The sequence below is a fragment of the Phoca vitulina genome, unplaced genomic scaffold (assembly GCF_004348235.1).
Source record: "Phoca vitulina isolate PV1807 unplaced genomic scaffold, GSC_HSeal_1.0 scaffold58, whole genome shotgun sequence".
Lineage (NCBI taxonomy): Eukaryota > Metazoa > Chordata > Mammalia > Carnivora > Phocidae > Phoca > Phoca vitulina.
Window position 1 is genome coordinate 7,136,552 of NW_022589761.1, and position 12,716 is coordinate 7,149,267.

General features: G+C 38.9%; 1 protein-coding gene and 1 long non-coding RNA gene across 2 annotated transcripts in view; both read left to right on the forward strand.

Annotated features, from left to right (window-relative positions):
- Window positions 1-1,148: 1,148 nt before the first annotated feature.
- LOC116623331 lies at window positions 1,149-8,155 on the forward strand. The gene is made up of 3 exons (XR_004297703.1): window positions 1,149-1,644; window positions 2,160-2,231; window positions 7,739-8,155. It is a non-coding gene; the product is annotated as an uncharacterized LOC116623331 (long non-coding RNA).
- Window positions 8,156-9,674: 1,519 nt separating this feature from the next.
- LOC116623213 overlaps window positions 9,675-12,716 on the forward strand; it is a 56,505-nt gene continuing 53,463 nt past the window's right edge. The window contains exons 1-2 of the mRNA XM_032390153.1: window positions 9,675-9,819; window positions 10,818-10,916. Coding sequence (XP_032246044.1) covers window positions 9,675-9,819; window positions 10,818-10,916 — 244 coding nt within the window. The remainder of the gene's footprint in view (window positions 9,820-10,817; window positions 10,917-12,716) is intronic.

The window sequence follows — 12,716 nt, forward strand, 5'->3', positions numbered from 1 at the left end:
ATTAAAGCAGTTTTAGGCTCCCAAGGGTGGTAGTCTGTGAAAGGAAACTAGTGGAGTAAGGTTTATTTGCAGATTCTTTTTGGTGCCATCTATGAGCTAAGAGTCTAGAGTTGTCTCCAATAAAGGAGAATGTATACCCTTCCTTTAGGCAGAAATGGGGGAGGGCAAAGAGAGCTTTCCTGACTTTCATGCTTATAAATTGCCTTCAGTTCAAAATAATTTTTATGTCAAAAAGGTATATATTGGAGTGACATACTCTGGTTTCCTTCACAGCACAGTCACCTTCAACGATACACACAATTTGAGGTACTTCACAGTTATAAAAGAAACAGGCCCCAAATGGAGTCACTTACCCCCCATAGAACATATCAAGATTAATAATTTTAATTAATTAGCAATTGCAGTTTCAACCACTCCCAGAAATGTGACCTTTGAACAGTCCATCTAAAATTTCCTGATCAGGTAATCTGCAAAATAAGACTCTTGCCTATTCCCTTCCCTCAAAAAGATGACCTGGCCGGTACCAACCCTTTCTTTTCTTTTGCTAATAATTTCCTTGCCCCACCATCCTGCCTCTAAAACCTCCCATTCTGTAAAACTCCTGGGGATGTCTATTTATTAGTAGGGATGCTGCCCAACTCACAATAGTCAAACAAAGCCAATTAGATCTTCCGATTTACTCCTCTGACTTTCATTTTTTTAATGCCACAAACCACAGAGACTTCAGAGATCCCTAAAGCTGGCATCACAGTCAGGCATAATCACACACAGTGTTCTCTGTGGTGCCTTCCTAGTCCTGCATCCAAAGAATGGCACATATGCGGGGAAACAGCTCCAAGCAGGAAAAAACACAACCCAGTCTTCGATCACCCGCTCAGGCACTCGAGGCACTACGCCAGTACCTCAGGAAACGCCACGTGAACCATGAGCGGAGCACTGATACCAGTCAGGGTCATCGCTTCCAGCCTAAATGAAGATCTGAACAGTCCCCAAGCCGGGCGCGAGAATCCAACCTCTCTCACGGTGCCCCTTACCGTTCGCCCTACCCCCCAGCCCCCAGCGGTTGTGGCCCCAAGAGCCTCCCCCCCCTCAGTAGAGTCCCGGGTTCGCCCCCCCTCCTCGCGCGCCTGCGTACTCCGGACAGAATCGGCAACTCCCCGGAGCCTCAACGCTCGGCGCTCGAGGGCGGTGTTCGCGGCTCAAACGGGGGTGCGGAGCCAAGAGCCAAAAGAGGAAAGCCAGAATACACAGCTTTTGTGATTTTGGACTACAGTTCTAACAAGGGAGCAGGCTTGGATTATCCTCGGTAGCACGGGTCGCTCACAGGATCACCTTTACAGGCCTGAGGAACCCTGGCCCTGCCGGAACTCTGCTTCTCCACTCGGTCGGCTAGCGGAGGACCTGGCCCCATTCTCCCCCGCCAGCCCTTCCTGAAGAACCGAGGCACTTGCCCAACCCCCCCCCCCCCTGCGCGCCTGCGCACTCGGGCCGCGATAGGCGCTCTGGAAGCCCGCAGACTTGAGGGCTCGGGGGTCCTCAGGGCTGGTAGCAGCGCGAGTACGTGGAGCCAGGCTCTGCTGTGGCCGCTGCTTTTCTGAAGGAAACGTGTACGGGAAGGGCCAGATTCTGCGGACCGGACCGGGGGTGGGTCCTGGGGCCTCGGCCTACTAGACGATTCCTCCCGAGTGAGGAGACCCGGACGGGGTGGGTTTAAACTCGTGCGGCAATAACGGTGCGGGACCCGGTTTGTGGGCGCGGCCTATTATGCAGTGCGAGACCCTGCGGTCCTACGCACCTCGGTCTTCTCCTCAACCACCAAGGCCCGGCCGCAGAGGGCAGTTGGAGGTGGAGCCCCAGAATAAAGGTCCCCTGCAAAACGCTGGAGCTAGATTCAGGGCTGACCTCTGAGGTCCGGAGGACCCGCTGGACAGAGGAAGACGCAGTGGGCCGTCCCACGGGCTGAGCAGTAGCGATGTCCGCACTACAGCGTACCCAGAGCTGCGAACCTGGACACGGGTGACCGCAAACCTTTCCTCGTTTGTCTCTCGTTTCCGTTCGTGCATGCCTGCGGTGGTTAGCGAGGGTCACGGGGCATGGAGGGTGGTTTCTAACCGATCAAGAAAAGCCTGGGGTGTAATGAACACTATTTGCTTCCCCAGCCCGGCCAGTCTCCAGAGAAGGCCTTTGAAGTGAAACGAATCGCTGCCGCGCCTCGGAAAGCCAGGTTCTGTGTGAGTTTGTGCTGCTTCTTTGTTTCCGTGAAATGCATTTGATTTTCAGAACACTGGGCTTTTTGATTTTCTTCCCTTGGAATGTGCTGCTTAAGAATGGTCTATTCATTGATTTGGGCCTCAAGATTTCCCTACGTAGTTAACGGCGGGGGACCTAATTAATAGGTAACACTCGCTAGTGTCCATTTAATGCAGTTCTACAGTTAGTTAATCGTATGCTATATATTCAGTTGCTTTGTGAGCACTTTTTCTTAAGGATTCTGATTATGGAAATACCCCGTTTGGAAGTCAATGTTCATGCTTTGTTTTCGACTGTGGTTTGTTAAGGAGTAGTTTAGGGTTTGTTTAGATACCTTCAATGATTCCAGAATAGGGATGGGGATTTTTTTCCAAGGAACTCCGTGATTGGAAATTTTTGGTACCAGCCAGATGTGGTTAAAGGTTTGGTAGCATGAGTTTGTTTTGCTTATTTTTGATAAATACAAAATGGTATATACTTAAGGTGTACAACAGGATGTTTCAGTATATGTATACATTGTGGAATGGAATGATTACCACAATCAGACCAATTAACATCCAACACCTCATAGTTACTTTTGTGTGTGGTGAGAAAACTTACGATCTACTCTTAAATTTCAAATTTCAAGTATATAATACTGTATATAATTACTGTATATAATACAGTAACCATGCTGTACATTAGATCTTAAGAACTTACTCTTATGGGGCGCCTGGGTGGCTCAGATGGTTAAGCGTCTGCCTTCGGCTCAGGTCATGATCCCAGGGTCCTGGGATCGAGCCCCCCATCGGGCTCCCTGCTCAGCGGGGAGCCTGCTTCTCCCTCTGCCTCTCTCTCTCTCTCTGTCTCTCATGAATAAATAAATAAAATCAAATCTTTAAAAAAAAAAAAAAAGAACTTACTCTTATGATTGAAAGTTTGTACCATTAGTTTGTTTGGGGTATGTTTTTCAATAGACTGAGGTATATAAGGTGTTTAAGAATTTTGAACGTAGATTAAAGGAATTTGAATCCTGCCTGCCACTTAAATCTGAGTGAGTTTGAGCAATATTTCTGGTCCCAGTTTCTTTATCTGCAAATTCAGAATTACAATAGTATATACCTCACAGTGTGGTTTTAAAGATTACCTGAATTAATATCTGTTAAGCTCTTAGAGGACTACCTGGCCCATTAGAAGAGTGCTTAACTAATATTAGCTGTTGGTTTTAAATGATGATTCTTAGTCATTCCCTATCAGCTTTCTGTATTCCCAAAAGTAATGAAAATGTGAGATTAATTAGGATGGATGCTTGCAAGGAGGAAAATGAATCAGACACTCGAATGAACCAAAAGAGGGATTCTTTTTTTTTTAAAGATTGTATTTATTGGGGCGCCTGGGTGGCTCAGACGGTTAAACGTCTGCCTTCAGTTCAGGTCATGGTCCCAGGGTCCTGGGATCGAGCCCCGCATCATGCTCCCTGCTCAGTGGGAAGTCTGCTTCTCCCTCTCCCACTTCCCCCTGCTTGGTTCCTGCTGTCGCTGTGTCTCTCTCTGTCGAATAAATAAATAAAATCTTTAAAAAAAAAACATTGTATTTATTTATTAGAGAGAGAGCGTGCACGAGTGGGGGGGGCGTGGGATGGGGGGCAGTGGGAGAAGACGACTCCCCCTGAGTGTGGAGTCTGGGGGGTGGGGAGATGGGGAGTGCTCTATCCCAGGACCCTGAGACCATGACCTGAGCCAAAATCAGATGCTTAACCCACTGAGCCACCCAGGTACCCCCCAAAAGAGGGATTCTTAACATGACGTCTTTGGACTCTGTTATGGGTTTTCAGGACAACAAAAATCTAAGATTATGTACAAGATTGTTGTATATATTTGTCAGCGGGTAATTTGGTGGGGAGGAAGTCTATCATTTCATGATATTATCAAAGTTGTATAAGACCCAACAAGATTGATTCTTACAAGTGTAGAATAAAAGTCTGGGATAACTAGGAATGACTTTTGGGATAATCTTTTATAAAAGTAGTATCCAGCAATATGGAAATGATTAAGTAACTCACATTCCATCCATGTGATGGAATGTTATGCAATACTAAAAATTATGTTTATTAGTAATTTAGTCATCAGGAAAATATATATGTATATAATGTAATATTGAGAAATATTTATTATGAATAAAAATCTTTAAGAAATTGTTAAGTTACAGAACCATGAGAGACTATGGACTCTGAGAAAAAAACTGAGGGTTCTAGAGGGGAGGGAGGTGGGGGGATGGGTTAGCCTGGTGATGGGTATTAAAGAGGGTGGCACATATTGAATGGAGCACTGGGTGTTATACGCAAACAATGAATCGTGGAACACTACATTAAAAACTAATGATGTAATGTATGGTGATTAACATAACATAATAAAATTTAAAAAAAAGAAATTGTTAAATTACATATGTATCTTGAACACAATTTATAAGATGCATTGCAAGGATTTAATAACTGGTGTATTCACTGGAGCCCAGGAGGGTTAAGCTCAAGTTATTGAGCAGCTGCTCTGAAATAAGCATTTCTTTTTCTGTCTCGTAATCACTTTGGAAAAGCACTGTGATCCTTCACAGAAGGATCTCAGGTGTTGATGAGATACAATATTCAAGAATTGGTAGGAATTATTTTTTCAGTCACATTGATTTCCTGGTTGTTACCACTTATGTAGGCCTATTTAATCATAATTTTCTTAATGACTACAAGGTACCCCATTCTCCCAACTCATTAAAAAATTCTTTTTAGGGGGAGAAGAACCATGAGAGACGATGGACTCTGAAAAACAAACTGAGGGTTCTAGAGGGGAGGGGGGTGGGAGGATGGGTTAGCCTGGTGATGGGTATTGAGGAGGGCACGTTATGCATGGAGCACTGGGTGTTATGCACAAACAATGAATCATGGAACACTATATCTAAAACTAATGATGTAATGTATGGGGATTAACATAACAATAAAAAAATTAAAAAAAAATTCTTTTTAATGGGAATGGCTTTTTAAAACAATATTTCTGATGGAGTTAATGCAGGCTTGTGAAATAATAAGTAACTAAGGGACCTAAAAGAGAAGAAATTAAAATTATCCATTGTCTCAACATCCAAAAATAATCACTATTAATATTTGTAGCATATTTTCCCAAAATATTTCTACAAGTATATGTATTTTTGTATGTGGTTTTATTTCTGAATAATGGGATAACCCTAATTGAAAATTTAAAAGAAATCAAGACCTCTAGTTATTAGTTTAAAAGAGACATTCAGTATCCTCATGGATTTTATAATCATGGATGTATGGAGAAAGGCAAAATCCCAGCAGTCCCCTTCTTGTTTGAGAAATCTTCCAAGTAATTATAATTCTTACGATAGAAATGGCATTTAAATTGGGAGACTTCATTATAATTTAAAATTAATTTTAAAATGTCAGAATTGAAATATGGAGATTTTCCCCCCATCTACTGATATCCATTTCACATTAATGATTTAGAACAACTAATTATATTATATATTGTTTTATAAACTGATTTTTTTTTCTTTCAGTGTATCTTGAATACTTTCTATTCCTTAACTGTTTTCTAGAACTTAGCAATTCATAATTACTTTAGTATTCAGTATTTTATGGATGTTTTATAAATCATTTAAGAAATCAGCTATTGGGCAGTAATATTCAAACTGCCTGAGCAATTCCTTTGACAGGCTTTCTGTGTGATATTACTTACCTTACTTTTCACTTCATGGTCATGTAGGATTTCAGAGAGAGGAACACTAAGGAATATGGCATTGATTTTTACCAGGTGGGTTATAGGTGATACTCTGAAGGGTTTGGCTGAATTTCCGAAGGATTCTTACAGTATGAAATAGACCACTGTGCTATTTTATGCCAAAAGCTTCATTCATCCTCCTGATCCTTTATTTGGGTGAGAGTTTGAGAAATGAATTAATGATAATTTCCTAGAAAACTAAGCTTACAAAAAACAAAATTATTTTAACCTCAGCAAAGAGTGACTAAAACTAAAAATTCAGAAGTAGTAATATCAGCATGCTAAATGTATGGAGTTTAAATACCAAAAGAAATAGCTAAGAGAGGTGGGTCTCTAGATTTGGAAGCTAGGGAAAGGATAGCAAGGATGGAACTTTCGGGGCTTTTTGTAATATAATACTCCCTTGCAGAGCTATTTTAAATTTATGTCCAGGTATAAGTGATATAAACTTTTAGAGAACAAGATAAAGATCACCTGGGATATCATCATCAAGGTAACACAATAAAATTTTATTCTAACTCCATTCACAGACTGTTTCATAAACCTGCGTATACATGTATGTGTATGTATGTAGTTTTCCTGTCAAACATACAATCATAGTACAAAACTATTTCCTAACCTACCTTCTCCCAGCAATCTGTAGTGACCATCTTTCCACGACATCAAATAAGAATTTTACTGTCATTTTTAGTGTTTTTTTAATTAAAAAGTTATTATTTTTTTAATGTTTATTTTTTTAGTAACCTCTACATTCAATGTGGGGCTTGAACTCATGACCCTGAGATTAAGAGTCACATGCTCTTCCAACTGAGCCAGCCAGACACCCCCATTTTTAGTGGGTTTTTAGTGCCATTGTGTGAATACACGATAATTTATTTAACCTGCTAAAGGATATTTAGGTTCTTTCTAGCTTTTTTTGTCCCATTATAAACACCTTCCAACATTTTTTCATTCTTTCTACAACATACCATGAGTGTCCATTTCTGTACAATCTTAGTAATAAGAAGTATTATCAGTTTTTCAAATCTGTCAATCCAGTTCCTTTAATATGCATTTCCTTAGTTACTAGTGAGTTTTAACTAATGAGTTATTTCTACTTTCTAGACAGTTAGTCATGCTCAGGTTTCACGAATTCACTTCTTCCAGCCTGAGTACCAAGAGAGATGAGTTGATAACTGAGATTGTGCAGGCAGTACTGATGATTCTGAACAGGCAAATGGTGACTGGTGAGCTCTGAGGGTGGTAGTTCACCCTTCCCCCAAGAAGGGATCCCAGTGTGCAAGTATAGTTTTTCCATGATAAAGGCTGCTAGCGTGGTCTATGCAGGTAGTTCTCAAATTGTGTCATTTGGACCAGCAACATCAAGTATCACTTGGGAACTTTTTAGAACTGCAAATTCTCAAGCCCAACTCCAAACCTCTACGAAATGCCAAACTCTAAGAGTGAGGCCCTGCAAACTGTTTTAATAAGCCCTCCAGGTGACTCTGATGTACACAGAGTTTAATTACCAAACTTTGTTGCCCCTTATGATGACCTGTCAGAAATTTTATAAAATCTGAGGGGGATTTAAAATCCTGATTCTCAGGTCACACTCTGTACTAATGAAATAAAAATGTTTGGGGGATGGGAGCCAGGTATCAGTATATTTTAAAGATCTGCAGGCAATTCTAGTATCTAGCAAAGTTTGGGAAATTCTTATCCATAGTATTTTCTGTTTTCAGGTTTAGGGAGGCCAGCCACATTCCTGAGTCTTAGAAAGAAGTTCTGGGTCAGATGATGTAACAACCACTTCTCAGCTGGGAAGGTGGGAATGGAGGGAGATGGATCTGCTCAGGACAGGCCTGGGCAGCCCATGCTCAGGTCCAGCTCAGCCTTGCTGGGGTAGGGGACTCACTGGAAACCCTCCTGCTAGAGTGTCTGGACATGAGCTTCCATGCAAGTCTCTGCTCTGTGTCTGTCCTTGTGCAACCGATTTTCCTGTGGTTTTGAGGAGGACATATATTTTTTCTAAACTACCTCCTACCTCTCACTGTCTGTGTGTTGGAGGGGGGGGAGGAGTGTAGGAAGGGAGAAGTAGTGTGACATTTTAAAATTTGGGAGTTCTGAGGCAATTTCGTTCTTATGGCTTTATCTTCTTCCCCCAGCTCTAGCTTCTGTGGACTCTACTTCTCCAGCAAATGACCTTTGAGGAAAACTGACCAGTTTTTACAATCTAAAATCATGGCTCATGTAAGTTGGTGTTTCTGTTTGAAGGGCTGTAATTTTTTTCAGGTTATATGACAACTCTCGTTAGATATCCTGAAACTTCCTAACAGAACCCCATCCGACAGCTTCTCCCCAGTCTTTCCCATTCTAGTAAGGGATGGAACCAGGCAGCCCAGGCCCCCATGTACCTCACTCTTTTCTACCCATGTCCATGTGTCTATTGACCAAATTATTCAGTGTATTGACTGTGTGTTCAGTCTTTGTCTAGAGCAGAGATAAAATAGAAGTGAAGTCCCTAGAGGGAATTGTTTGATCTGAGGCTCTTAGAGCAACACTGTCTAAAAGAATTATAATGTGAGCTACCTATGTAATTAAAAATTTTCTAGAAGTTGCATATTTAAAATATAGAATTAGTGCCTTCTTAAAGGCAGTAGGCAGCATGTAAGTCTCATAAAAAGTATAGAATAATATGCAAGGTACTTACATAATCTTGAACTTTTTCGTAGTCACATTAAAAAAAGTAAAAAATAACACACGCAGGTAGTTTTAATGTTTTATTTAACTCAATATAGCACATATATATATACCCAAAATGTTATCATTTCAAAGTGTAATCAATATGGAAATTATTGAGATGTTTTACTTTTTTTTTCTTTCTAAAGTTTTTTATATCTGGTATGTATTTTTGAATTACAGCACATCTAACTTTGGACTAGCCACAATTTAAGTGCTCAGTCATCACGTGTCTAAGCCAGCATATTGGACATTGCAGCTTCAGAGATTTTGTGTAACCTGAATTCTAAATGTAACTTGATATATTTAAAAGTATAGAAATACCTAAATGTAAATCATTCCTAAGTCTAACACAAATGGACTATTTTTTAGTAAATTAAAAATATTCAGTAAAGTATTTGTTATAATAAAGAAAAATGCTAATGATATAGTGATGAAGTCAGGTCTGGAAGAAATTCTTTAATTTTATACAAACTACTTTTTAAAAACAGAGATTTTATGGTTCATTTGGAGGAAAAGAAATCCATCAGTTTTTTGTTTTTTTTTTTTCCTAATCCTTAAAGGAAAAGAGGTTAGAATAAAACACATTTATTGAGAATTTTTTTATAGGCCCACTTAGGCCCTTTGCGAGCAGTGTTCTTATGAACACTATTTCAGTTAATTGCGAAATTCTGATTATGTGAACATACCTAGAAATAAGTAAAATTAGGTATTCCATGGTACATAGGAAGTTTTTTCTTTAGCAGTGGTTGGCAAACTACAGCTTGTGAGCCAGATTCGTCCCTTGGCCTGTTTTTTCCAGCCTTTGAGTTAATTATGTTTTGAAAGAATTGTTTTAAAAAGGAAGGGAAAAGGGAAGGATATGAAACAGATCGTATGTGGCATGCAAAGCTTAAATATTGGCCCTTGAAGAGAAATAAATAATTTTAGAAATAATACATGGGTTTTTCATTTCAGCATTTGGTGATGTTCAGAGATGTGGCTGTAGACTTTTCTCAGGAAGAGTGGGAATGCCTGAACTCATATCAGAGGAATTTGTACAGAGATGTGATATTAGAGAACTATAGCAACTTGGTGTCAGTGGGTAAGCTTATCTGTGTCATATAATTTAGAAATTCACAGGGCTGAATTTCACGGCTGTCTTTCTAGAAATTAGCTGAATATCTGCTTTGTAGTTGGGAATAGGCACCTTATAGCTATTAAGCAATTAAATAGCACCTTTAGCTTCCCCCATAATCCAGTGACCTTTATGTCTTTCTGTGCCTTTTCTGTAATTGCTCCTCTTTAATGACAGCTAGATATAAATTCTTAGACACTCACAGCAAAACCATTGTTAAAGAAATCTGGTTTCTTATTGCTATACATGGCATATTATCTGTTAGTTTACTTGCAATGTGAGTAGGAAGACTATAGAGGTGTTGGCTCCACATATCTACTTAAAAAGCTTATACAACGTATATGTTGCTGGGTTGAATCAACAGTTTGTTAAAACTCAAGTGGACACATTGAATTTACCGCAGCAGACATACTACCTTTTAATTGATTTATGATTAAAAGTTTAAAATACATGAATTTTGCATTTAATATTGGATGTATATCCTGGTTAGAAACTATTTTCCTTTTAGCAAAATAGCAAAATACCTAATAAAAGTATCTAATAAGTATATATATAGTGTTTACTATGTACTAAGCACTCATCCAAGCACTTAACATTTATAAAATCAAACCTCACAGAAGTCCAATGGATAGACGTAATACCTCCTTTTTACAGCTGAGAAAACTGAGGCCATAGCAACCCAGGTGGTAGAGCAGGATTTGAAACCAGTGTTCTCAAATCATTACTTCCTCAGAAAAAAAACAAAAACAAAACAAAACCCAAAATCATTACTTCCTCTCAAGAGAGAGACTCTGTATGAGTTTAAATTAAAATAAGACAATGTTCCTACTCCTCTGTTCTTGTTATTCTTTGTGATCCTGAAGTAACACTAATATGAATGTTTTTCAATCCCATTGCTCCTCTTTATTCTGAAGGCTCTATCAAGTTAATTCTTTCTTTATTATGTACCATTATGTTTTTTCAAGCAGGATGTTCCATTTCTAAGCCAGATGTGATTACCCTACTAGAGCAAGGGAAAGAACCCTGGATGGTTGTGAGGGATGAGAGAAGAAGAAGGAGCCTAGGTGAGTAAGTGCTAATCAGGCAGGGATGCGTGGTTCTCTGTGTCTGCAGGCACAGCATGCTCGTTGGGAAGGTAACAGACCCCACAGATGTTGATAATGAAGAGAAGACCTGAAACCTGGGAAGAAAACTTAGATCTCAGCATGAGCCAGCAAAGAAATTTCATCTATACTTCCACTTACCACTTGTTTCTTCACTCCCCTATCTCCCTGTCATTTCAGTGGGGGGAAACTTCATAATGGCAACCATTTTACCTGTATTTTGGATCTAATTCATTTCTGGTTCATCTTTTATATATATGTATTTCTCCATTGTTCTCTTTTCATGAAGTTTACATTGTAGTAGGGAAGTCATACGATACACAAATAAGCAAATGGATTAACAAATATCGTGAAATGATTAAGTTATGAAGAAATGTAAGTAGGGTAAGAATATGGAGAATTATGATGGATGAATGGAGTAACTTTAGATAAGGTGGTCAGAGAAGAGGAACCAGTTGTAAGAAGCTCCAGCTAGTCAAAGATGGAATCATTTGACTATACACATAACTGCAATGTATTGCAACACATAAAATATGCTTAATTCCATAAATTCTTAGTGATACTAATAGCAAATTGCTCACCATTAGAAACTACTAGAGATTTAACTTATTTGGGAAATACAAAGGAAAAGAAGTATTCTTTATAAGAAGTATTTTTTATAAGAACTGTACCAATATTAGATAGAGGGATGTTTTTCTTAATAAAAGTATTCAGTGAATAAATGAAAGATGACAGAATTAGAATATTACCATTTTGGAACCCATAATGAACAACTGGATCTGGGCATTAAACATCAAATTAAACATTAAACTAATAACATCACAGAAATAGAGAAAATCAGATGTATTTCTTCTAATGAAAGGATACAGTATCACCTCTGAAGTAACTTTGCCAATAAAATTGGTCCTAAGTCTGATGAAGTTTCTAAAGCCAACTACCAATTTATGGGAAGAAGATAGAGGAACATATGTTCTACTGCACCTTGGGATTATAGTCAGCAAAATTAAGAAATGGGCAACGCTATAGGGTCAAAAAACAGTTTCTTCAACAAATAAATTACAAGGGAAATCAAAAGAAAGCAGGAAAACCTTTAGATTAAAAGACATATAAAAGACCTGTCAGCCAGTTGTACTCTATGGACTTTTTGGGGGGATCAATTTACTATTTTTAAATTGTTTAAAATTTTATGTTTGAGATTAGAAGTATAAACACTTATTTTTTATAATCTTAAAGAATTACTGTTCATTTTTTTAAAGGTTTGAATAATGGTATTATGATTAGAGATAAGTCCTTTAAGTAGAAAAAATTAGTATATGGGATTTGCTTCAAATAATGTGAGGAAAGTGCATTGGGGTGTGCATAGGCCTGGATTGGGCACGGGTTGGTGGTGGTTGAGGCTGGGTCATAGACGCGTGGATATTCATTATACTGTTCTACTTATGTGTATTTGATACTCTGTAGTAAAGTTTTATTTTAAAGTTATTGGGAGATAAAAGGATAAGAAAATGAGAGGTGAGACAGTGGTGAAAATAAGTATATACAAGTCTTGGAGAAATTGTGCCATAAAAGCAGACACAGGGGTTACAGGAAATGCCTTTAAAATGTGAGGTATTAGAACATATTTATATGTTGATGGGAATGATTTCAAAGAGAGGAAAATTGATGGAGTAGAGAGATGGGATAATTTTGTAAGGAATGGCTTTCAGTAGATGGGAAGGAGTCAGAGCCAATTTATGAAGAAAACCCATGCATATGATAAGG